Source organism: Rissa tridactyla, chromosome 6 (genome assembly GCF_028500815.1).
Source record: "Rissa tridactyla isolate bRisTri1 chromosome 6, bRisTri1.patW.cur.20221130, whole genome shotgun sequence".
NCBI lineage: Eukaryota > Metazoa > Chordata > Aves > Charadriiformes > Laridae > Rissa > Rissa tridactyla.
This window is the reverse complement of record NC_071471.1, coordinates 23440942-23463603: the sequence shown is the minus strand read 5'-3', so window position 1 is coordinate 23463603 and position 22662 is coordinate 23440942. Positions and strand designations below refer to the sequence as shown.

At 37.3% G+C, this 22662-nt stretch overlaps 1 protein-coding gene across 1 annotated transcript in view; it reads left to right on the top strand.

The window, feature by feature from the left end:
- Positions 1–22662, top strand: part of SPHKAP (SPHK1 interactor, AKAP domain containing) — a 72473-nt gene that overhangs the window by 6327 nt on the left and 43484 nt on the right. Inside the window, exons 2-3 of the mRNA XM_054207491.1 lie at positions 14554–14656; positions 21032–21142. Of these exons, the coding sequence (XP_054063466.1) occupies positions 14554–14656; positions 21032–21142 (214 nt within the window). The remainder of the gene's footprint in view (positions 1–14553; positions 14657–21031; positions 21143–22662) is intronic.

The following is a 22662-nucleotide window of genomic DNA, read 5'->3' as shown; positions in this document are numbered from 1 at the left end:
AACATCCATTAATCTCCTCTTTTGGTTCCTGCTTTACTCCCGTACATCACTTCTTCCCTTCCTGACTGCAGTGGCTGTTATAATGTCAGTCACTGTGTTCACGGTTCTGCCTATATGTACCAACCCTTCTTCTTCATCATTCAGTTCTCCTTCAAACTTCCTTCCACCAGGAGTGACTTGAGAAACCCTAACAATTACTAGTAATAACAGTTTGATATGTCCATAATTTGTTCCTATGCTGTTTATTTTGTATATGATATAGGCTATGAGCTCTTTTCTGGTAATCATTGTAAGCACACTTAATAGGTTAGCAGGGTTTTGCCATCTTCTTTCTCAGCCCTATGTTAAAGACTTGACTCTTGTTACATGTAGTTTGTGAGGCTACACCCTGAGTAGGAGGCAAAGAGGCACAGTTAGGCTGGTGTGAGCCTCTATCTGCACTGTGGATAAGAAACCTTAGCTCTAAAACCTGCGTCAGGTCACTCCCTCGTGCACCTGTCATTCCCTGACTTGGGTCTATGAACATTGTAGATTAGAGCATCCTCTACAGAACAGTATTTTAAGCCATGATTGGCACCTGAACAGCCAGAAATCAGAACAGTAAGTCCCATATTCAGACAGCAGAGTGTCTTGTGTGCTGGAGGTGCTGAGGAGCAGGAACAGGCTGATAGTAGAGGCTGAGAGCTCACTCTGGTGAGGATACCAACCTGGGATCACAGGGATCCCAGCAGTGGTCCCTCCAAGTACACTGCTCTGTATCACATTCATTCAAACTCAGCTGGAATGCTGCAGCTGCCTCTCAGACAGTATTTAGTTATTTAACAATGGGGAAACAGCTTCAACATGAAGGACCAGGAACCCAAGTACTAATAGCCAAGTAGTTTTGAACATTCACCCAGAAGTGGAAAACACAGCTTTAGCTTTCTCTCAGAAGAAAAATGAGTTAAACTTCTAATCAAAACAATAGCTTTAATTACCTACTCACTGAATAAAATGCAGCAGCAGCTCCCCCTCTCCCTGCGTGTTGTGCCGGCTCCTGGATGGTGCTGGCTGTGCTCTCCGGGGAGCAGCAGGAGGGGAAAGCCTGCCTAGCACTGCTAGGGACAATGCGCTTTGAAACACCTTACATACATCAGGAGCTCAGTGTCAGAAACTTATGGGGTTGTTTCCCTGATTTTTTAACCACCGCTTTGCTTATCAGTGGATTATATAGTGCTTCAGTCTGCATGTACAGTACACCTTACCTTCCTCCTTCTTCACAGAGGGGAAAAATTATACTGGATATTTCTGTTTTTCTTTTAATAACAAGTACAAATTTAGTATGTGCAGATTAATTACTATGATTGCTAGGATTTATTTGGTGCCCAGTATAAATTTGAAACCTTCTTTTTTAATCTTGTCAACCTTGGATTATTTTCATTAATCTCTTTAGTTTCCCTCATTAATTTTCTTCACTTCAAGACTTGCCTGATTATTATTAAATATCTGGCTGCTGCCAATGCCCATGACACATAATAGGTAGTCAGTGGTTTTTTATGAAAGCTACGTTTTTTCTTGGTTGTGACATCACAATTTATTATATATCTAATTATTTTTGACTGCTATATAAGAAAGTTTCCTTTCTAAATCTTAATTTAATTCAATTTACAGCTTGGGAGGGGAGGCGGGGGGGAAGGGGGAAGAGGACTTTTTAAAAAATTCTAACACAGAACCTGATGCTGCAGTGCACATTTCCCAGCTAGTAGAATTCAAAACTGGTCAATAAATCCGGTACAACCCTCAGTGCTCACTTTTAAGGCTGGGATCTACACTCCATGCTGTATTCTGAGCTGAATCCGTGCACTTACAATAACCAGCTTCCAAGTATTACAGGAGCTTTTTGTTTTCTGGAAAAAAATTGATAGGAATTGCTGAAAAGCTGAAATTCATTGACCTAAGACAGCTTTGTGTTACATTTAAAACTTTTTAAACATGATGATTGGCTTTCCCAAAGACACACCAGGCACCCATGTGGTGGGATATTGTATAGAATTAGTTACTTAGTGGCAACTATGTAACCGGTTAGATTTGTAGGCTTTTTTCTTGCATAGAGTTAATTTTCTTGCTGGAGTGGCAGCACTGTGTGTGTGGGCTAGGTAAACCCCAAAAGCTTGAGTGTAACCCTTCAGCCCACGCACAGAACTGTTGTAAAAGTAAGAGCATTTCAGCAGGCCAATGGGGACTGCCACGCTTTCCTGTACAGTAACCTTAAGTTACTTGGGTACTGTAGTTTCACTTCAACAAAGGCTCAATTTACTTAGAATGTCCCATGGGACTGGATTTGTATTTTCTTTCAGCAATAAAAAAACTCAGGTGGTCCTCATGTACTCTTTGAGAGATTATACAGGTATCAGAATTTCATATACCAGGCGCAGCGCATCTTCACCAGCAGTGGAACTGCTCATTACATGCTGTGGATCTTCAGAATATTAAAAGGAGAAATAGGTGCCTCTTAGTTTTTAGAACTGTGTTTAAATTAGGTCTGAATCCTTTCCCCCCAAGATTAATTTATAACTGTCTATGCTATTTCAATTTGAAAAGGGAAGAGATTAAATCAGTAGGGTAACAGTTCAACAACTTCCTAATAGATTTTTCTTCTTCGATGTTGTCAAGGCAATGTCTTCATTCTCAGTGAAAAATGTATATTACCATTGTAGACATCCCAAAAAATGAACAGCTCATTTATTTTTAAAAGGAAAAGATTTGCATGTTGTGATATTGAAATGAAAAATCCATCATCCTCACACAAATTCTGGAATAAGACCCTCCCCTCAACTAGAAAAAAAAAAAATTGTTTCTTGAATTTGTAAAAATACAGAACTAATAGAACAGCTATTAAGGAGCTTAGTTATATGGTCACATGTACCTGCCAATAAATTTAATCCTAAGCATGATATCTGCCATAAATTCAGTGAAATCCAATGGTCACATTACTCACGTTCTTAAAAGTAAGTAGCATATATGAACTGTATCAGTGGTTTGCATTATGTAATTTAAATGTTAGTGTAGTTACAAAATACAAACTTTTGACACTTTTAAAAGTACAGCGATATTTCTAAGATTATGGAAATCAATACTGTACATTATGGAACAGCGCATCCAAGTGTAAGAGAAGGATATCTTTGGGTACTACCATCAGTCGCAGATTTTTATTTCATACAGGCAAAATGAATTCATAGGTAAGCACATATTTGCTGAGTGCAACAGATCATTTTCTCCTTCAGAAGGCATGGCTTTTAAGGTATCATATATTAGGAAAATAGAGTAACCACTGAAAAAATAGAGATGCACCATAAACAAAAAAACCAAATACAAATAAAAATCCAAATCCATTAATTAAAAACAACAAAAAAAGAAGCCATAAGACCAGGTTTACTTTGGCGTGGATTGCTTTTGTATACACTGAACTAGACCTCTCTATTGTACTGCATCTTTCTCAAGCTGAAGTTGTTACAGTGATCCGCCACTCATAAAACAATAGTAATTTTGAAAAACCTGGATTTAAGTGCATACCTCTTTTTTTGTTCCTTTGAATCAAAAGAACTTGGACTTTGCAGTTCTGATCAGACATGAAGCAAGAGACAACCTCTGCTCTTAATGAAGTTAATAGGAAGAGCATGGCTGCTGCTGGGCTCTGCTGAAGAAGGGTAATATCCCTGCCCCAGAGACAGTGAGGACCTTCAGCTGCCTTTGTACTGTGAGTTATGGTCATTTGGCACTTTTGGCTTCATTGGAAAATACATAAATTTCACGCTGCCAAATTATTTTTATTTTTTAAAAAAGAAGCCTGGACAATCTAATGGTTGGGATACAGATGGTCAATTTAGATACCCTTTCTGTTCATCATGTGTGATCCAACCACACGGTCAGCTTCACTGAAGGATTTATTGTAGGATCATTCCTAGACTGTGGTAGAAGTCAACTTGTCTGTATCTGAACTAACATCTAATAGAAACACTTCTGTCTGCAAGGAGCAAGCATGAAAAAGGGAAAGTGGCATCAAAGAGCAATTTAATCTCTCTCAGATTCTCTGCAACCAAATCTCCTCTTGATTTCTGACTGAATAACTGAAAATCCATATCTACACATAGTCTGGTCTATATTTTTGCATTAGGTGTAAATGCAAGAATACTAACTTAGCAAGTACTCACATAATCACACTGCAGGTAATGATAAGGTTATCTGAAAGTTTAAGCTGGGCTCAGTTGGTGGTGCTGATATTCCTGCTGGACCTTGTGCAACCCAGCAAGAACAAGTCAAGCTTTTCAAGCCCAGTTATCACAAGTTCATTGCAAAGCAGTGGCTGAAGAAGCTCTGCATTTTATCTACATAATGCCACCAAGGAAAAAAATTAGATTAATTAAATTAATAACTCATTGATCTGATCCACCTTTAAACTCTCAGAGATAACGTCCTGTGTTCCTTATATATAGTTAGAAAAGCAGTAGATTTTAGGGGGTAGAAAGAAGAAGGATTCATCTTGCCAAAAAATCCTCAATCATAATTTCTTGGACTGAAATCTCATGCTTTCCTTATGCTGGTATAAACTAGGAAAAAAATGAGAATGTTGCCTTTATACCTACCACTCAATCCTGTTAATCACATTACAGTCCATGGAAAAAAAGTTTCACAAATTCAAGCAAGCTAAACAGAAGACAATGTTTGTAGCGTCTTGATAGAATTATACAAGATCATGTTTTATCATATTAGAAGCCAAGATAATTAGAGGTAGCTTCATTTTGTTCACATCTCTGACAATGTTGTTATGCTTTTTTAAAAAACCCATACTTTTAAACAAGTGTGTTTTGAGGCCTTGTTTACTATAAATTATCACAGATTGCTATTTATTGACATAATAATTTAGCATCAAAATTGATAGGATTTGTGTTTCTTTGGGATATTAGTAGCAAATCAGAATTGTTCAGTAATATTTCAGGCATGTAAATTATGTTAAAATAAGATTTGTTGTGAATAAGCAATAACAGAATGTATTCTTTGGCATTAAAATAACTTCAGAATGTACCCTGACATTTTAATGAGATACTTTGTGAATATAACCGCAGGTGGTCATAGAAACAATACTGGATTAAAGAGAATAGGAAATTTCTGTGAATATTTTAGATGAAGATACTTATTTTAGACTATTGTTTTACTTTTCTGGTATCATTAGTTAAGGTAAAACCATATTGGTTTCTGAACACTGTTATAATGCTAAGCAAAGTTTTGAAAGATTTAGCAGGCATCTAAACCAATTTGGTTTTCTTTCAAATAAAAAGGGATGGAAACCAGAATAGAGTTGAAGAAATAATACAATTACCAGACAGGTACTTTTGAAAGTACTTTAGATATTGTTAGATATTGTTTAGATATATATATAGATATAAAGTAAAATATTTACCATAATCAAATGAAGTTTAGTAGGGACCAACATCACAACTGCATAGAGTGGTTTTGACCAATTGTTTTTTGAATATACAGATGTATTGGTGAAGCTGCCTGTCCAAGGAAATTAATTACAATAATCTATGATTTGCCTTCATCTTTACAGCTGTAGAAATGATTTTACAATTGGGTAACATTATTTCTGAGAACTGTGGAAAGAGGGTAGCCTCTCCGTGGAAGAATATCTACCAAAGCTTCCAGCTTTGCTCACAATGGCAAAGTCTCGTTTCTTTCAGGGGTGGGTAGAAGGGAGGAATTCAAGCAGACAGGTTCAAAATACCTGCTTAGATCTTCTGTTCTGCCAAACAGAAGATCAAAATGTATTTGGTGGCTTGCCAAAATGTCTGTAAACCACCATTACGTTGAATATGAGGGTAATCTGACCATTCCACTTAACACACTACCTCCTTCATGAATTAGAACAACCACGCAAGCTAGCATGGTTATTTGGTGGTAGGAAGCATCATTCTACAGTAGCACTGTCCCCGTGTTTTAAAAGGCTTGGCATAACACCAGCTTAGCTAGTTGTATGCCACACAGATTCCTGATTGGTTCTCCCTCTGCTCTGATTGACTTGTATCTCAGAAATGCCCCAAAAAAAGAAAAAAAAAAAAAAAAAAAGGAAAAGAAAACAGAGGTTGTCAGGCTTTACTGATTAGTTCTGTGCTTACTAGTGGCTGGGGAGTCTTCAGGAATTTGGAATAAATATATTGTTACAATTTCCTTTAGTATTCAGAAACATTAACTTCTGTGATATGGAAAACTGCATCTTCAACTACAGTATGCTGACATTAATTCTAGGATCTCATGATTTGTAATGAAGAACACTGTTCAGCATGATATTATGGCCTCTCAGCTAGTCATACACATGCTTTTTTTCCCAAGACCCCAAGCTGTTCTATAATTGAGATTCTGCATTTAAAATTTTGGTTTTACAGTATCACCAGTCCCTCTTCACTAACAACTTTATCCTTTACCTTTTTTAAAGTAGCTGAAAGTGATTCTATGATAGTAGAAAATTCCCAAGGTTGTCCTTTAAATATCTGGGGACGATTTAGCCCTTTGTTAATCTCAGATTTCCAAAGCCAGATTTATTATTTCTGAGGAGAGCTGGTGGAGAGAATTTCAGAAAGTCTGCTGAACATTAGAAACACACCATTCAAAACATGAAAGCAATGTTCACCTTCCTATCACACACATAATCCTGAGTACCTACTGCATTTCAATTACACTTTTACAGTCTATTTGATTTGTGATCATTCTAAAAAGGAAAACATGGGAACAGCTGGCAAGTTTTGATTGCTACATACATTTTCTATTCAAATAAAATCATGACATATGCATTTACTTTTAAGTTACAAACATCTTTGTCACATTTCTCTTCCTTTTGGAAATACTCACTATCTGTCTTGAATTTAATTAATAAAAAGCTTTTATAGAGTAGATTTGAGATCTTTAGAAGGTAATCTTTAAGAAAAGTTGTCAGAGTGAAATACTTAATTGCACGTGCTGCACTTTGAGGCCTATTTGTCAGTAGTTGACTCTTGTTGCTCTAATTCTTAGAATCAGAAACACATTGCATGGGTTGATGACAAAAGCCAGTTAAGAAGCTTGACTGTTTAGCTATAATATAAACAAGATGTCCAAAACACTTATCAAACTATTTAAACCAAGATTAACATCCTCCACATGAAATCACCTGTTTCTTCCTATGTCGTATTCCACTGATTTTCCAGAAATGCCCACCTGACAGTTTATGCATAGCAAAGGGAGGAGAGGAGCAGAGAACACAAGTTGTTTGTTAGATACAAGAAACATTTAAAACAGACTTTTAAAAATTACCCAGTGGTTTATGGCATGAAAGCCTAATTTGAAACATCTTTGACTTCATCTTGAAAAATGCTGAGAATTTCCATTTCTAGCTAAAATCTGTGGGAGCTGCTTGCACGTTTGTTATGTATTTAATTTGGACCAAATTTCACCAGATTCCAGCTGTGTCACAATGTTTTTTTTCCCTTGTCTTTAAAAGAAATAAGATCAGATAACACCACACGCTTGGAATATTATACCGTGCTACACTAACAGCATAATCTGTATTAAGAATAAGCTTTGCCATCAGAAGTGCAGTAATAATATAAGTTGCTTAATAAATACACAGTCATGAACATTCTTGTTTGAGAGGAAAAACAAGTGTTTCCTCTTTGTCCTTCTTTCTACAGCACAAGGACAAGTGCTATTGTACAGTACATCTACATATGCTAAATGAATAAAGAATTTTTTGTGGGGCATCTTTTAAGACTATTTTTGATTTTAGGTTGCTTCTTGCTGACTTAGTAGGCTTAAATAGTAGCAAGTCTATTGCTTTGCTATGTAAGAAATGAAACTGCCTTATTCTGTTGTTCCTGTTAATACCTGTGCCTGGTTATAGTGAATTCAGTCTGCATCTCTCTAAAATCATCTTCCTGATCAGTACTGCCCATTTAAGTTATGTACATACAGACTAATTACTTTGAAGAATCCTTTCTTTAACAATATTTCTTTTCTTTCCTGCAATCAAATCCTCAACGGTGCCTTAGTTTCCCACCTAGCTGGCACTCCAGAGCTGAGTCTAGACTCCTCGCTGTTAGGGGAGAAAACCAGTCTTGGCTATCTTTCAGTCCATCTCCATAAGGTGCAGTCCTTTAGCCCTCCCTGAATATAAGGGTCAGTTCCTTAATCTTTCCCCAGTTCAATCATTCTTCCTCATCAGACCTTGTCTGGTCCCTAGTTGTTGATCCAGGGCTTATTTTCACACCTTCTAAAAATCCGCCAAATCAGGAACTCTTAAAAAAAATATTGTTGCCAATACTGCATCCTACATATCATTCTAGGCATTTTCTTTCATTGTCTTATACACCCTACCAGGAAGAAATCCCATGGTTCCTCATATGCTTTTTCTGTAGTCTCTTCTGACCAAGGTCCAAGCCTGTCCTTTCTAGGTTTCCTTAGTAAGTAGCCATTCTAAACAGCATAACAAAGGTCCACCTGGAATTGTTCTTTTTTTCCTAAACTCATGTCAAATCCAGGGGTAGGTGGGAAAAAGGCAGGATGCCTATCAGCTGTCTGCAAAAGCCCAGTTTATATTGGGTTGACTCTCTGTCAGTAAACTACTGAAATATAGTTAATCACCAAAAAAACACTCCCAACCCGATCATCTGTCATTCAGTTCCCGACTGTCAACTCTTTGATTTGATTGTCGAGTCTTTCATCTGAGTATACCCTGCCATAACTACTGAATGTGGAGAAGTTTGTCAGACTTGTAGATAAAACCTTGCCATTTTTCCTTTAATAATTCAATCAGTAAATAAAGGAAGGAAGGAATATTTCTAAGTAGATGGTATAAAATTTAGTTAGTTTGGTTTACATTTATTCTTCAGTAAAACTTGCACATTCTTTTATAATAGTTTTAAAACATGATTTGAAAGAGGGCTGATCATTGCTAATGCTTGCAGCGGCTTCTACATTTGTTCGCTTTCTTAAATTTGGAGCCAAATAAAGAGCATTCAGGGCTCTGTGAACATGGAAGGAAAAGGCTTTTTTTATTGTGTGGTGTACCATAATATGGGGTATTTTTCTCTGCTCCTATTTTTCGTTAGCATGTAGCAAAAGACCTGGTCTTCTTGCAGCTCTATCACTGATAAAAATGAAATGTAAATCAAGAGTACCCAGCAGACGTTATTAAATGAGGAATTAAATATAAAAGCACTTAAACTTTTAGTCTTTTTAGTGCGCTGATCCGTAAAACTAGCAACCAAATCCTGTACTTATTAGACGGCATAGACACTCAGGTCTGATAATGATGGGAAGTATTCAGTATTTTCAGTTCCCAGTGAAGTCAGTAGCAGACAAGGGAGAATGAAATGAGTCTACGAATACCTGACAAGATCAAACCCTGGTATTGCCAGTGATTTTATTCTGCACATGGGTTCCAAATCCATAACAAAATCAGAAAGACATTTGTTTGAGGTATTTATAGAACGTCTGTTTGACTAACCATCTGTGCTCTGATTGAAGTATACACATGGTCCAGACTGAATAAAAACCAATTCTATGGATTAAAATAGTAACTTTGACAGTGTTACGTCTGAAGATTTTTCTGCTAGTGACTTTGTTGACCTGTTTACATGTAAAGGTAAATTTTAAAACTGTAAAATCTAAACAGCAACATGAAGAGTGAGACTCTTCAAAGTGTGTCCACTTCAAAAAGGCTTTGAAGTTAAGGGATGCTGTTTGAACGCTGCATGCTTTTCAGAACTGCTACATGCTTAGAGTTTGGATTAAGCTTCCTAAATTTCTGAGTAGCTTTTGGGTTTATTTGCTAGTGTAAAGGTAAGAATATGCTAAAGTATTTTGCCATGCTTTCACTTGTCTCATATTTCTATTTCAAAATGAGATTCATTCCTTTTTTTGTTGTTCATGGTGTTCAGTACAAATATCAGCAAAACATTAGAAATGTAGCCAACTATAGCTTGGAGTTAATTGCACTGAGAAACCTCACGGTATTCATTCAGTTCACTTTCCTCATCAAGATTATCTTTTTCATGGATCAGTATGTTTTGTATGTTCAAAATGCTGAGATTAGGAATCATAACAAAAAGATGAAAAGCACTAGGCTATAATACGATTGGTTCAAAATATATATATAAAGGTCACTTTTTATTTATTGAAATTGCTCCTTAGGAATGATTATTGAACAACAAGTTTTTGGAAGCTGGTTATACTTGGTTCAAGGTGGTAGGAATTGAAGTTTCTGATATTGTTTCATAAGATTAATTTTCTTTAGTGATAACCAGGGGAATTCTTTAAATTACCTCTTCTTAGTTGATGTAGCACCATCTGCCACATCTGCAAAGACAGTTATTTTTAAGAGCAGCTGTGTCTTTTTGATTAAGTCTTGAGTCCTCAAGGTCAGCATTTTTGAATTATTCAATGTAGAAAAATAGAAGCAACTGTTTTGCATTCTGGTCAATAATAAATGAGACATTGTTATTACAGTTAGTGACATAAAATTCATAGCTATTTACTGCAGTCCTCTAATTTCCAAGAAATTTGTTCTCATTCTTTGTGAGAGCATTTAGCTTTGTAGGAAAAAAGTATCAGTCATGATTCATGAATCAGTAAAACAGCACCTGGTGGCAAATAAGTGACTGTGGAAACTCTTCTGTTAATGGAAACATTAAAGTGAAAATGGTGTACTTCTTAACACTGGGTCATAGATCCAGGTTCCCAGCTTTAGTTTCAAAAGGTGAATTGTAAAGTAGGATTTCTTACACCAAAGGAAAAAATCCCCAAATGAGCCATCACTTAACAGAGATTCCTTGTTATGCCTGTGTCCTTCCGTGGTAGCTCTAAATCAGATGAGCACATCTAAGTCAGATGTGCATTCTCCACCACGTAATAAACAAGGGGAGCCAAGCAAAGGTGAGAATTAGGACCTGAAACCTTCAACAGCTTGCTTTATCTTGCAGTGAAAAGGCTCCGATCTGTGCCAGGTGCCTTGAAAGACTAGTGCTTTCTGTAAACTCTTAATGTGAAGTAACAAGTATAGTATAGTAAGTGAATGCATGGCTATCATTTGAAGATGAGATGGCTACATCTCTGCAGCAGTTTCTTTCAGCTTCTTGCTATTGCGAAACTAATGAGAGCAGACAGCTTCCCAAAGACAGAACTTTTTTTTTTTTCCTGGGGAGTTAATGAAAAGTAGGTTTATCTTACTGGCTTTGCTACAGAGCGAAGGTGGCAGAGCTGTACGGCCTGAGGAGGGTCTCTTAAGAAATCACATCCATGTTGAAAATTAAAGCTTAGAAAAGGTGCCCACAGGATAAAGAAAGATAAGAGGAAACTTTGATCTAACTGAGAGATGAGATAATTGAAAAAGAGGTGTTGAAACACCAAACCCCTTTTCCACTTGAAAGAAAGACCTATGAATCTGAAGGTATATAGACAGAATCTCATACACTGCACCTTCTTGAGTTGTGGAAGACTCAGGTTTGTGACCTGAAGAAGTTTGTGACCTGACCTGAAGATGCTCAGCTAGGTGCTCATTTTTCCATCAGTTAGTGTGTACCTCTACATATCTACTTTGCATGGAACCTAGAGGTGTTCATGTAGCTGACCATCAATGGTGGCCGTGGTGTGGGGGTATGTATTTCTCCGTACTTTTAGAAATTGCACACCCATAAACTCACTGATGAAAAGACTGTGTAGTCTAAAACTGTTGCGAAACATAGCTCTCATAATTTAGCATTTGTTTATTAGAATTATTCCACTTTTCAGTGATTGTGAACTCTGACTCTGTGAACCTGTTTGCAAACAGTTTGCAAAAGGTGGGAGCCTGGAGTTCATACCACTAGCCCAACTCTAGAGTTGAACTGCAATGCAGCATGAGATTAAGGGTTCTGGCTCTACAGTTATAGCACAGGAAAAGTGGACCCTAAGACAAAAAAGAAGCTCTGAAAGCGTTACAAATACTCCTAGATGTGTTGTCCCTTGTCCTATGAAACACAGCTGCTGAATTTATCTGAGTACCATCTGAGTAACTAGATGGATGTGAAGTACAGCGCTCAGGACTGGGGTAGCTGACAAGACAATTTGGTTTACGAGATTACAGTAACACCAAAGGCAGTTGTTGTTGCCTGTCTGAACTTCAGTCTGAGATGGAGCCTTTTCTCATTCAAAACATTTAATGGTATTCTACATTTATTTCACTTATCATGTAGTTTTAACAAGCTTGTGTATATTTACAAATGAAAAGCGGGCTTCTTTTGGAAAGAACATAGATTTTAAAAGATTAAGAAGATTTTACAGATCTTTTTGCTTTCCACATGACTTTTCCACATGACATGCTTTCTGTATGGAACACGTAATGTGCTGCCTCTTACTGGAGACAGCACAAATTTGTTAATGCTCCAGAATATGACTCTTTAACTATATTTTCCAGCTATGTACTGTTCTATTTGTACTGTTTAATTAAGATCCAAAAAGGCCTTCAGTTAGTGGCCACAGTATCATCTTTGTTGCTTTTAGACTCAGCAACACTTCATGCACTAGAAGTTCAGTTCCCTGCACGCAGTGTAACTGAGAGCAAATAATCATCAGCATATCAGCTCCCTGTAGGGCAAAGCAGTGGCAAAGCCACTCAGTCTGCCTTCCAGTGAAGAGCAGGAGAAAACAATGGACCTTGTACCTCAACCTGCAGGTCAGACTTGATTTGAAATTTACTACTAGATTGAAGAAGTGATGCATCTTACAAAAAGAGGCAGTGCACAGCTTCTGCTGGGAGTGCCGAGTTGTACCTATGCTGCATCTAAATGTGGATTTATTGAGGAGGGTATTTAACTTCTACAATATTTGACCCCCTGAATATGAGGTTCTTATGTTTAATGAAGATACAAAACCAGAATGACTTCGTATGTTTAATGTCCCTCGTTCTTTTAAAGAACTTGGTATAAGGCCTATAAAAATGCTATTTTGCTTTGTCAAATGCCAGAGAAATTACTGCCCAGAAATAATATAATCTGAGCAATGGAACAGAATTTTGCAAACAGACAGAAGTTTCCCTTCTAGATACAAATTATGCTGGTATCTTAGAAGGTATTAAGCGGTATCACACTTTTCAAGCAAAGTCAGTTAACCTGCTGGTCTCACTTGTGCATCTGTATTCAGTCCTCTCCTGCAATTCATGTAGCATCCCTCCAGTTAGCAGTTAATAAGTGCTAAGTTAGTTTTATACTTTTAATTCATTCCTCTAATTCCAGTGCATATAGATACTTTTTTTTTTTTTTAATAATTATAGAATAGCACCACACACATCAGCAAAATTCTTATTGACAAAGTTACTTATCAATGTGAGGGGATATATTCATAACTGGTCCTTAGCAGTATCAAGTGAAATATACATGTGTGAATCTTTGAGAAAAAGGTAGCCTTATTGATATTTGACTGTGGATTTGGGCAAAAAGTGAAAGTAGCCTCCTCGTAACATATTGTCTTAAACTCCAGTGAAGGTGACTTATGAAAATGCATTTTAGTTTTTAATTGAGCGTACCAGGAAATTGCACATGGTCTGTTATCCTGATGGATCTGATGAAAGATTGTTGCTTGTTATGGTCTATCACAACGCATTCCACCTCTTCTCATAGATGGCTTGCAATAAATTAAAAGCACTCTAGAGACCAAATTTGGGAAGCAGAACTTCATCATGTAGGATACGCTTTCCTTAGTATATTTCTGGAGAAAAAGCCCTTTAGCACTGTGTGATCTTTAATAGCAATCACATAACATCCAGACAAAGAAGCTTCACACAGCTTGTGACAACTTGACTATTATATGGAGGGAAATCTTTCAAGACTGGCCTGAACTATTCCAAAAGAAAAGCATGAGAGGTAGTACCAGTTGTGCATGCAAATGACTTGGCTGGGGGAGCTCGTTTTTATGGTTTTGTATTTCACATCTGCACAGTCCCAAAGTAAATATAGTTCTGTTTTGTACAACTGACTCACAAAACATAGTATATGCATGACTTACCTTTGCTGTAAACCTACAATGTATCAAACTATTCCATCTGGATTATGGAATTCAACCACTCCTATTGTGTTTTTTTACATTTTAATCACTGCCAGGCAGGTAAAAATGCAACAAACTTTTCTTTTGTCTACCAAGCTGAATTAACGCAGCAAGTATTTCATTTGCTGCTCCAAGCTGCCTGCTTATGAAAACAAGGTAGTGTCACTTTTTATAGTGCATTCAAGACAGGTGGATATGATCATAGGCAGCTATATGCTATACTCTAGTCTTCAAATTACATTGGTCTGCTATTTTATATCCAAAGTATGTAGCTCAGGAGAGCCTTCCAAAAAGGGAAAATTAAGATAGTAAATAGACTAGTAAATCAGCAAGGAGAGTATAGACCGCTTCTTGCGATCTAAGTTACATCTCTTTACTGAACTGTATTTTGGTTTCATTTGAGTTATCTATGTAGCTGAGTCACTAAAAAGGTTTTTTGGGCGGTTGTGGTTTTTTTTTGTTTTTCAGCAACTTTGAAGCTCCACTGATGCATGAAGTCCCAGAGCACCAAGGCAGCAGCACAGACAGTTCAGCAAGCAGTTTGGGAAGCTCTGTCACAGCATGTAAGAAGGTAACTTCCAAGTTTATGTTATATTTAAAGGCAGATATTTCCCAGGTTATAGCTTTGCTTTTTAGCTTTTGTCTTTATTGGGGAATACAAAATTTAACTGATACCTAAAATAGAAAAGGACTGATACAGAGAAATAAATTCTGGGTGCTGTTATAGTATCTTGCAGTTTTGTCTGCCTGGTGTATACTTGTCTGGTTCCAAAACATATTATGCATATATGGGAAATAAACTCCCCCAGAGCGTTTTTATTTCTCCTCGTTATCTGACAATATGAAATTAAAGCAGTGCATAGTGTGAATACCTTCATGACTGTTCTCCAATAGATGGCAAGTTTCTGGGACCCAGCCTGAGGTTCCAGAGCTTTGCTACTCTCGGGTCAATACAATGGAGGGTCTTTCATGAAACAGCTCTTCTGCCTTCCCTAGTATTTGACTGGAAGGGTTTCAGCAACCCAGGAGGTAGTATAGATTTGACCACTGCTGGTTTTGTTGCCTCAAAATGGGTTTATATGTAGTTATTTATTTTAGAGGTTGTGGGTGAGGGGAAAAAAACAGTGCCTCTGTGTGTATGTATGTAATTAGGAGTCAGATATGACTGACATTATTTTATGTATGTAGATAATTTCAGTACAACTGAGAATATACAGGTGAAGACCATGGATGCTTCCTTTTATTCTTCCTCCCTGGGGCCAGATTATGGCAGTACAGTCCAAGGGAAGGGGGTACTACCAAAGACTTATTGAGGAGGGCAGGCTATCTTTCATCTCTCACTCTGCAATAACCCTCAGAGCTCTACTGTCTCCCACAGGCATAATTCTAGACCCGATAAAAAAGCATTTGTTCTGACACAGAAATGTTATAAAACTTCACAGCTCATTCAGTTTTCCCATAATTATTACTTTTTTTTTTTCTTTTCCTTCCACTACTACTAATAAAACTTTCCTTTTGGAATTTTCTTTTTCAAAATAACAATATATATTTATATACGTAAGCATAGAGAGAGAAAGATAAAACATATAGAAGACAAAGATTTATTTTCCACATCCTGAAAATCACACTGTGAGTGTGGGGAGAGGTGAGTATTGTCCGTCTACAGAAATTTTGTTAAATATAAAATCATTGTTATAAAAAAAGAACTCAATAGTCTGATGTGTATGCTAGGACTGGGCTTCTCCATCTCACACCAACATGGCTAAGACAAAGTATCAGTATTTCATTTGATCAAAGGGTTTGTTTATTTGCAAAAAAATACCTGATTTTTAAAAAATGCTGCTGATTGTAATTGGAATCTTCATATAGAAAGAAATAGGCAGAAAATCTATTGTGTGAGCAAACATCTTAAAATTTCATTTAATCTCAGAGTTGTCTTTTGTTGGTTTTTTTTGGTTGTATTTTATGTATTTATATAAGACTGAAGGACAGTGGCATAGCACAGTGTTTACAAATGCTCCCAGCTTGGTCACCTTCAGAAGCACTACTCGCTTTTAAAGGCTAGCCTTTACCACATGATTTAAAGCTGCTTCACTGGCCTGATCCCTTGCATTTGAACTTTTCATTGTAACACGACTTGATTTTATGATTGTCAGCACACTAGAAGTGATTCACTTCTGCCAACACTTCTGACAAACAGCAGGGTATTTTGGGCTTCTTTACAGCATTGTCACAGAATGCGTTACCATTATTTTTTTGTGTGGAAAAGGATAAAGAAGTACCAAAAATAGGCCATTACCTTCTCTTTTAGACTCTTTAAGTTACAGTGATTTCTAAGTTAGATGTGTAATTGGTATTTGAGTTGAATGGCTCCTGTCAGGAACCATATGAGATGTGGCCTGTTACTACACAGACAAATCTGCACAAAGGCAGAAGATGTGCCCCTTGATATCTCATCTTATTCTGTATGTCCCACTTTCATATCTTTTTTGATGAGTAGTAATTAAGCAAAGCAATTAAGATGATCAGCCATGAAGTCGCAGATGTTTCATTTGTGGAGCAGAGCCTTTTTAATGTTGTCTTGGTTATAGATATTTACTGTATTTAAATGTCTTATGATCTAAATCAAGGAGCAGGAAGCTGTTACACTAAACTCATACACAATATTTTCCTCTGGGAAAGAGTGACTTTTCTAATCCACACTCTGCTAGAGGCTGATTTAGTTCATTGATTCACAACACACTGAGTAATGCTGACGGCTGAGTCTCTAGATGAGTGGAAAACTTTTTTTTTAGAACCATGAATTACTGCTGATTTCACATTTCGTGCATGATGCAAATTCATCCTGAATTATTTTCTGAGTGTGATGATCCTGCTCTGAACCAGATATACAGCAGTATAGTGTGTGCAGCTGTTACACATAAGTATGGTCAATGAATCAAGTTCTGCTCTCAATTGTACCATTGCAAATCAGAAGCAACCTTGCTGAATTCAGCAAAATTGCTAACAATGCACATCAGTGCATTGAACTGGCCCAGAACTTGTCTCAATTAGGTAAGAATGAAGAGAAGATAGGAGGAGGAAATTTTGACAAGTGATACTGTTTGCCTTAAAAGTGCAGGCTATATAAAAGAAGGATGCTGACTGACAGCTGAAGTAGTACAGGTTTAAGTTTCTTATCCTTTGGTACAGACCAGCTCAGTATATTTTGAAAATATGCTTAAATGCAAAAATGTCAATCAGAATATACTGGTAGAGTTACATCTCTGAGGAATATCAGTTCTCACAATGCATTTGATTAATTAATTAGCTCTGTTAATTTAGGCCAGCTCCTTCAAGCTTATACACTTTTGATCATCACAACCGTACATTATTATACTACAAGGACTTCAGTATATTTCTTTAAAAACATGAATATCCCAGCAATTTTTAATACATATGCAAACTCCCACTTTATATAAACACATGCACCTAGTTAACGGGGAGAATTGTCTTACAACCCCAAGGTGCTGTAAGAAATATTATATTAGCTCTTATCGTACGTTTATGTCTTTGACTGTGATAATATTGCTCTCTGTTACCAAAGAAATATGCCCAAAAGTTCACATGGCTTCTATATATGCATTTTTGCATAGCAGGTGTGTGTAACCCTGCTGTGATCAGCATTATGGGGTGGTCCAGACTTTCCTTCCTCCAAAGAAGTACTAATGGGAAGGTTATGAGCAACAGCATGTCTGCAAAGGTTCTAATGCAGAAACTTGCATTTCATAAGGTAGAGTTTAAACTCATCTAAAGTTTAGCCTTCATTCCTGCTACCGCTTACTCAAATGTCACCTTCCGTCTCCTGAACACTGTTCAGACATATGTAAAACTAGACCATATGCAAGGAGGCCTCCCCTACATGTTCCTGCATGCCTCCCTTTCCCACAGTGCTGTGTTTTCTGAGTAATTTCCAAAGGCTTTCCAGATGACTTTTGGTCAGCCTGTATTCCTTACATTGCTGACCTCTGCCAGCTTCTGCTGTGTGGACTCAAGCATATCTGGTTTTGTCTTTTTCACCTGTCATCTTCAAATCCAAATTGCTGCAAAGTATTTTCTCCAACCTCCAGGAGTAAAAATGTTATGCCTATTGCACCCTTCTTCACATTTCTGGCTGCATTCTCCTATGCACGTGCAGAACTACTTATGCACACATGAGAGCAGAATCTTGCCCAGGGAAAACATCGTCCTACTAATATTGTTCATCTCCTTGAGGTTACCTAAAAATCACATGCTGTCCAAAACTTCCATGTAATAATTTCTACCCTTGACTTCAAAGTCTATTATGAAAAGCTGCATACAAAAATTAAATGTACTATAAAGCCTTGCAACTCATAAACATCCTGGAGTGACTCAAGCTTGGCAGCTACAACCTAACCTAACTGAAACATTTGTTAAGAAGAGTTATTCTGTTGGTGCTTTACCAGTATTTGCTTCCTGACAAAAACATCCTCTGAAAGAAAGACAGAGATACCAAGGGTCCCACAGGAGGAAAACTAGGTGAAATTTAGACTGCCCAGCTCATTTCATGGGTTTTTCATCTACAATATACATCTGCTCTGATTTAGTTGTTCTGAAATGTTGGGTGTGCACACCAAGTCCTTATGAGAAAAAAACGAGTAGTACCAAGGATTTCTGAAGCTTGTTTCTACATGATAATTTTCTGCCTATTCCAGTTTCTCAGAAACTGTCTGAGATTTGGGAAAGAAAGATATAAAGTGATTAAGACTGAAGACAAATTCACCGTGATTTTTAATGAAATGAAAGAAGACTGCTTGTTACAGTAAAAGCTGTTTGAGCTAAAGAGAACTGTTTCCTGTGTATGCAAAATTATGTCTTAACAGGTAATTAGGACTTCAACCCTTGTGGATGAGAAAATCTAGAATGAGATGAAATCTGTATTCATATATAAATATGTAGATATATATGTGTGTGTGCATATATGTATATGTTCAATTCTTTATGTCTTCATAAAAGCCTCAGAGGATGGTAATTTTTGGAAAAGAGGAAAATTTGCTTGATTTAGATTTTACCAACCAGTTTATAGTAGTTCAGTACTTCCACATTTGAAAATATTTCTTTAAAAAAAAAAAAAAGAAAAAGAAAAAGAACAGTTTTTAAGACTAACAGGAAATTGTTTCTTTGGGATATGAAATATATTATTTTCCCCATCTAGTCCCAGAGTTAGTTATGGTGGCAGGAATCTTTTTGCACTGTGACAGGAGGTTATAAAATTTATTGAGTGAAGAGTCATTCAACTGGTAAACAAATTAGCTAGCAACCCCCAAGAGGAGACTGGTGTTGATGTGAAGCATTCATGAGCCTTTGTCGTTCTCAGAACAAAGTCTTTGGGCACAGTGCTTTTTCTGAGTATTTTGTGAACCCTAAATTTGTATTCAGAAGCTCTTTGGAAGAAATTCCATAGCAGGGCTGGAGTACTGAGAAACAACTACTACAAAGGTGCAAAGCCTTTGTGGAGGGTACCAAAGAAGGGCACTGAAGCAGGCCAAACTTATGGATTGTGGTGTACCTCATCCATCTTCCTCTGACTTTTATTCAGAAATCAATATAGAATAATACAGGGAATGCAGTATTAGCTATCTAACTGGCTTTCTACCAGAAAGATAAAAATTAGAGTGGGTGTTAGTCTGTGGGTGATAATAAGTTACTTCTGGATTGCCCCTGAGTACTAGAAAATTGTGTCAGCTGGCCAGATCAGCTTTCTACAGTCATTCATCTTCCCTGAGAAATGTCACAAGTTCTTCTCACTTCTCTTCCTAAGGGAGAGATCTAGGCTTACAGTTCAAGTGTTCCTGAAGTAGGACAAAGGTGTGTCAATGAAAAACATGCAGTAAGATAAAGGAAAATATTGTGGATACATTATTTTTTTCCAGGTAGGGCAACAAATTTATGCTTTAAAATATTGTTATTAAAATAAAAGGCTAAAGAGCCAGACTACAGCTTATTTCCATGTAAAACCAGAATTGCCAGAAGTACAAAGAAAATGTACATCCATTTCGCAAACATGTTTCTTAACATTGCTGCCTCGGGAAGACAATAAGCCATATAAGATGTTCAAAAGAAATATCATTGTTGCAGCTATTCCTTTTTCTGCTGTTACCTAGTTGCCTTAAAAATACTAAGGGTCCCTCTTTTTCATGGAAGACTATTAGTACAGAGGCAGCAAGTAAGGAATTCAGTTCAGTCTAAGCATCAGACTTGCAAAACTGGCTTTGCCTCTTTATAGTCTACAGATATCTGTAGCCTCATTTTGGTTTTGTTTGAGCAAAGCTGGTGGCATAAGCTGTAGGACTGAGTCAACACAGAGAGATTACACGCAAAGTTTTGGTCTCAGGGTACTGACTGAGCTCAGTACTCATTATAGCAGGTCTTAGGTACGTCAGCTTCTCAGCAAGCAGAAAAATGTGTTCAAGAAGAAAGAGTTTGTAGCCTAGGCAGTCCCAGAAATGAGGCTGCTGGAAGAATGAATTGTACTGATCTATCGTGGAGAGAGACGGTAAATCAAAAAGGCTGCAAGTTTGTGCACTCTCATATAATTAAGTAATTATTTTTCCCAACATCTATGTTTATCACTTTAACACAGAACAAAACTCCTAATAATATTTTCCAATAAAAGTGTTGGGTTTAGGCATCTCCTTCAAGTATCTCCAAGGACTTTCAATTCTGAAAGATAACAGGCTAATACTTTAGGGGATATATAAATCACTTGATTTAAGGTGCCTTAACTGGACAGGTCCCAAAGCAACAGGGGTCCTAGTCTTGCCCCCCCAAAAATTTTGTAGGCAAGATTTCCTTTGAGTTACAACAATAGAGTTCAGGACCCCAAAACACAGTAGGACTGAGTAAATTTTTTAATTATTTTAACTACTTTTAACTATTTTAACAGATTCTCTGCAGTAACAGTCTGCTAGAATCAACAGACTACTGGCTGCAGAATCAGAGGACACCATGCCAAATTGGCTTTCTGGAAGACAAGTCAGAAAGCAACTGTGCCTCAGTAAGTACTCCCTGTAATCTCCTCTGGGGAAAAGTCTATTGAGAATTATCTGGGTAGGGTGTGGGGCTGACCATAGTACATGTTAAATTAAAAAAAGTCAATGACTAACCGACACTGAAATTATAGCAATCTGTCTATAGTTTCTGTAATTTCCAGCTTTCTGTTAAAAGCAAACATACAAAGCAAAAATGCATACAGATTTCTATACAGAGCACATTTATAAAGATTACTGCAGAGGTTTCCCCACATTTGGCCTTCAGACTTTGTGGCCCTCCATTTTTTTATGTTCATAGTCTGTGACTTACAAGACAGAAAAATAAACCAAAGAGAAAATTATTCCAAACCATAACTTGTTAAGTGGCAGGTTGGAAACAGCAGATATTTAAAAGGCTGCTCAATATTCTTGAAGGCACAGAGATACAATTAAAGAGAAAACTCTTTCCATACTAGATGAGGAGGAGCTGCTAAAGAACTCAAACAGAATTATTTTACATTTGAAATGAAATTTAAGTCTCACTATTGTGGGTTATATTGCAATTAAGAACAGCTTTTGATTAAGAGTGTCTATGAAGAAATAGGAGTTGTTATGTTGCTTTACATACTATCTGCATGAAACTGGAGAGAAGTAGATTGCTACAATTGTAATAGTTTTTTATTTGATAAAGGACTCGGGAGAGCAGATCCTGTCTTGGAATCCCATTTGATTGCTACTCCCTGGCCCCAGTGAGCCAACAAGGGCTTTAGAAAAGAGCAGTTTTGTCGCAGGCAAAAGATTTCCAGCATTGCTTGTGCTGCACACAACCTAAAGACCAGCTGAGGGCACTCATGGAGTCTGCTGGTATTCCCTCAAGGACATGGACATTTCAGCTTTAGCTGATGAACCCAGACACCTGCTGTCAAGAAACAAAATCTCCATCCCATGGTGGCGATGACTTTGTGTCTTGGCAAGGCTTTGTGCCTTGCCTGGGGGTGATGAAGCACACTGAGAGCAACTGGAGTGATACAACAGTGTAATTGCAGCAGTTAAAAGTTTGGAATATGGTCAAAGATTATAGGGCTCAATTCACTGTTATGCTGTCCACTGGACTATCAGTTTCCACAAGACAGAGTGAGCAAAATACACAACCTAATCCGAGTGTGCTAGGAAGCAACCATACAAGGTATAAGGTGAGAAAATAAACAGACTCCTGTGTGTATTTTGGATGATGCTGGGTGAAACAAGGAAGGGAATATTAAGGAGTAATGTTTCGTGGTGCTAATTTCCTAGACTCCCAAAACTAGACAGACAGCAGTTTGCTGTTCTTTGAGCATTCTGCATGTATTCTCCCAAGCAAAAGGGTCACAGTATTAGGAAATACAAACGTTGTTCAATTGCAGCTGAAGTGCTTTCTGAACTGGATCATGAAAACATTCTTAACCAGAACGGGGTCATCAGGTGGGTAATCGGGGGTATCCTTGTTGTTTGATATAGGAAAGGATTGCTTTTAATGCAAAAACCACTGACCACAGTCACTTGGGTT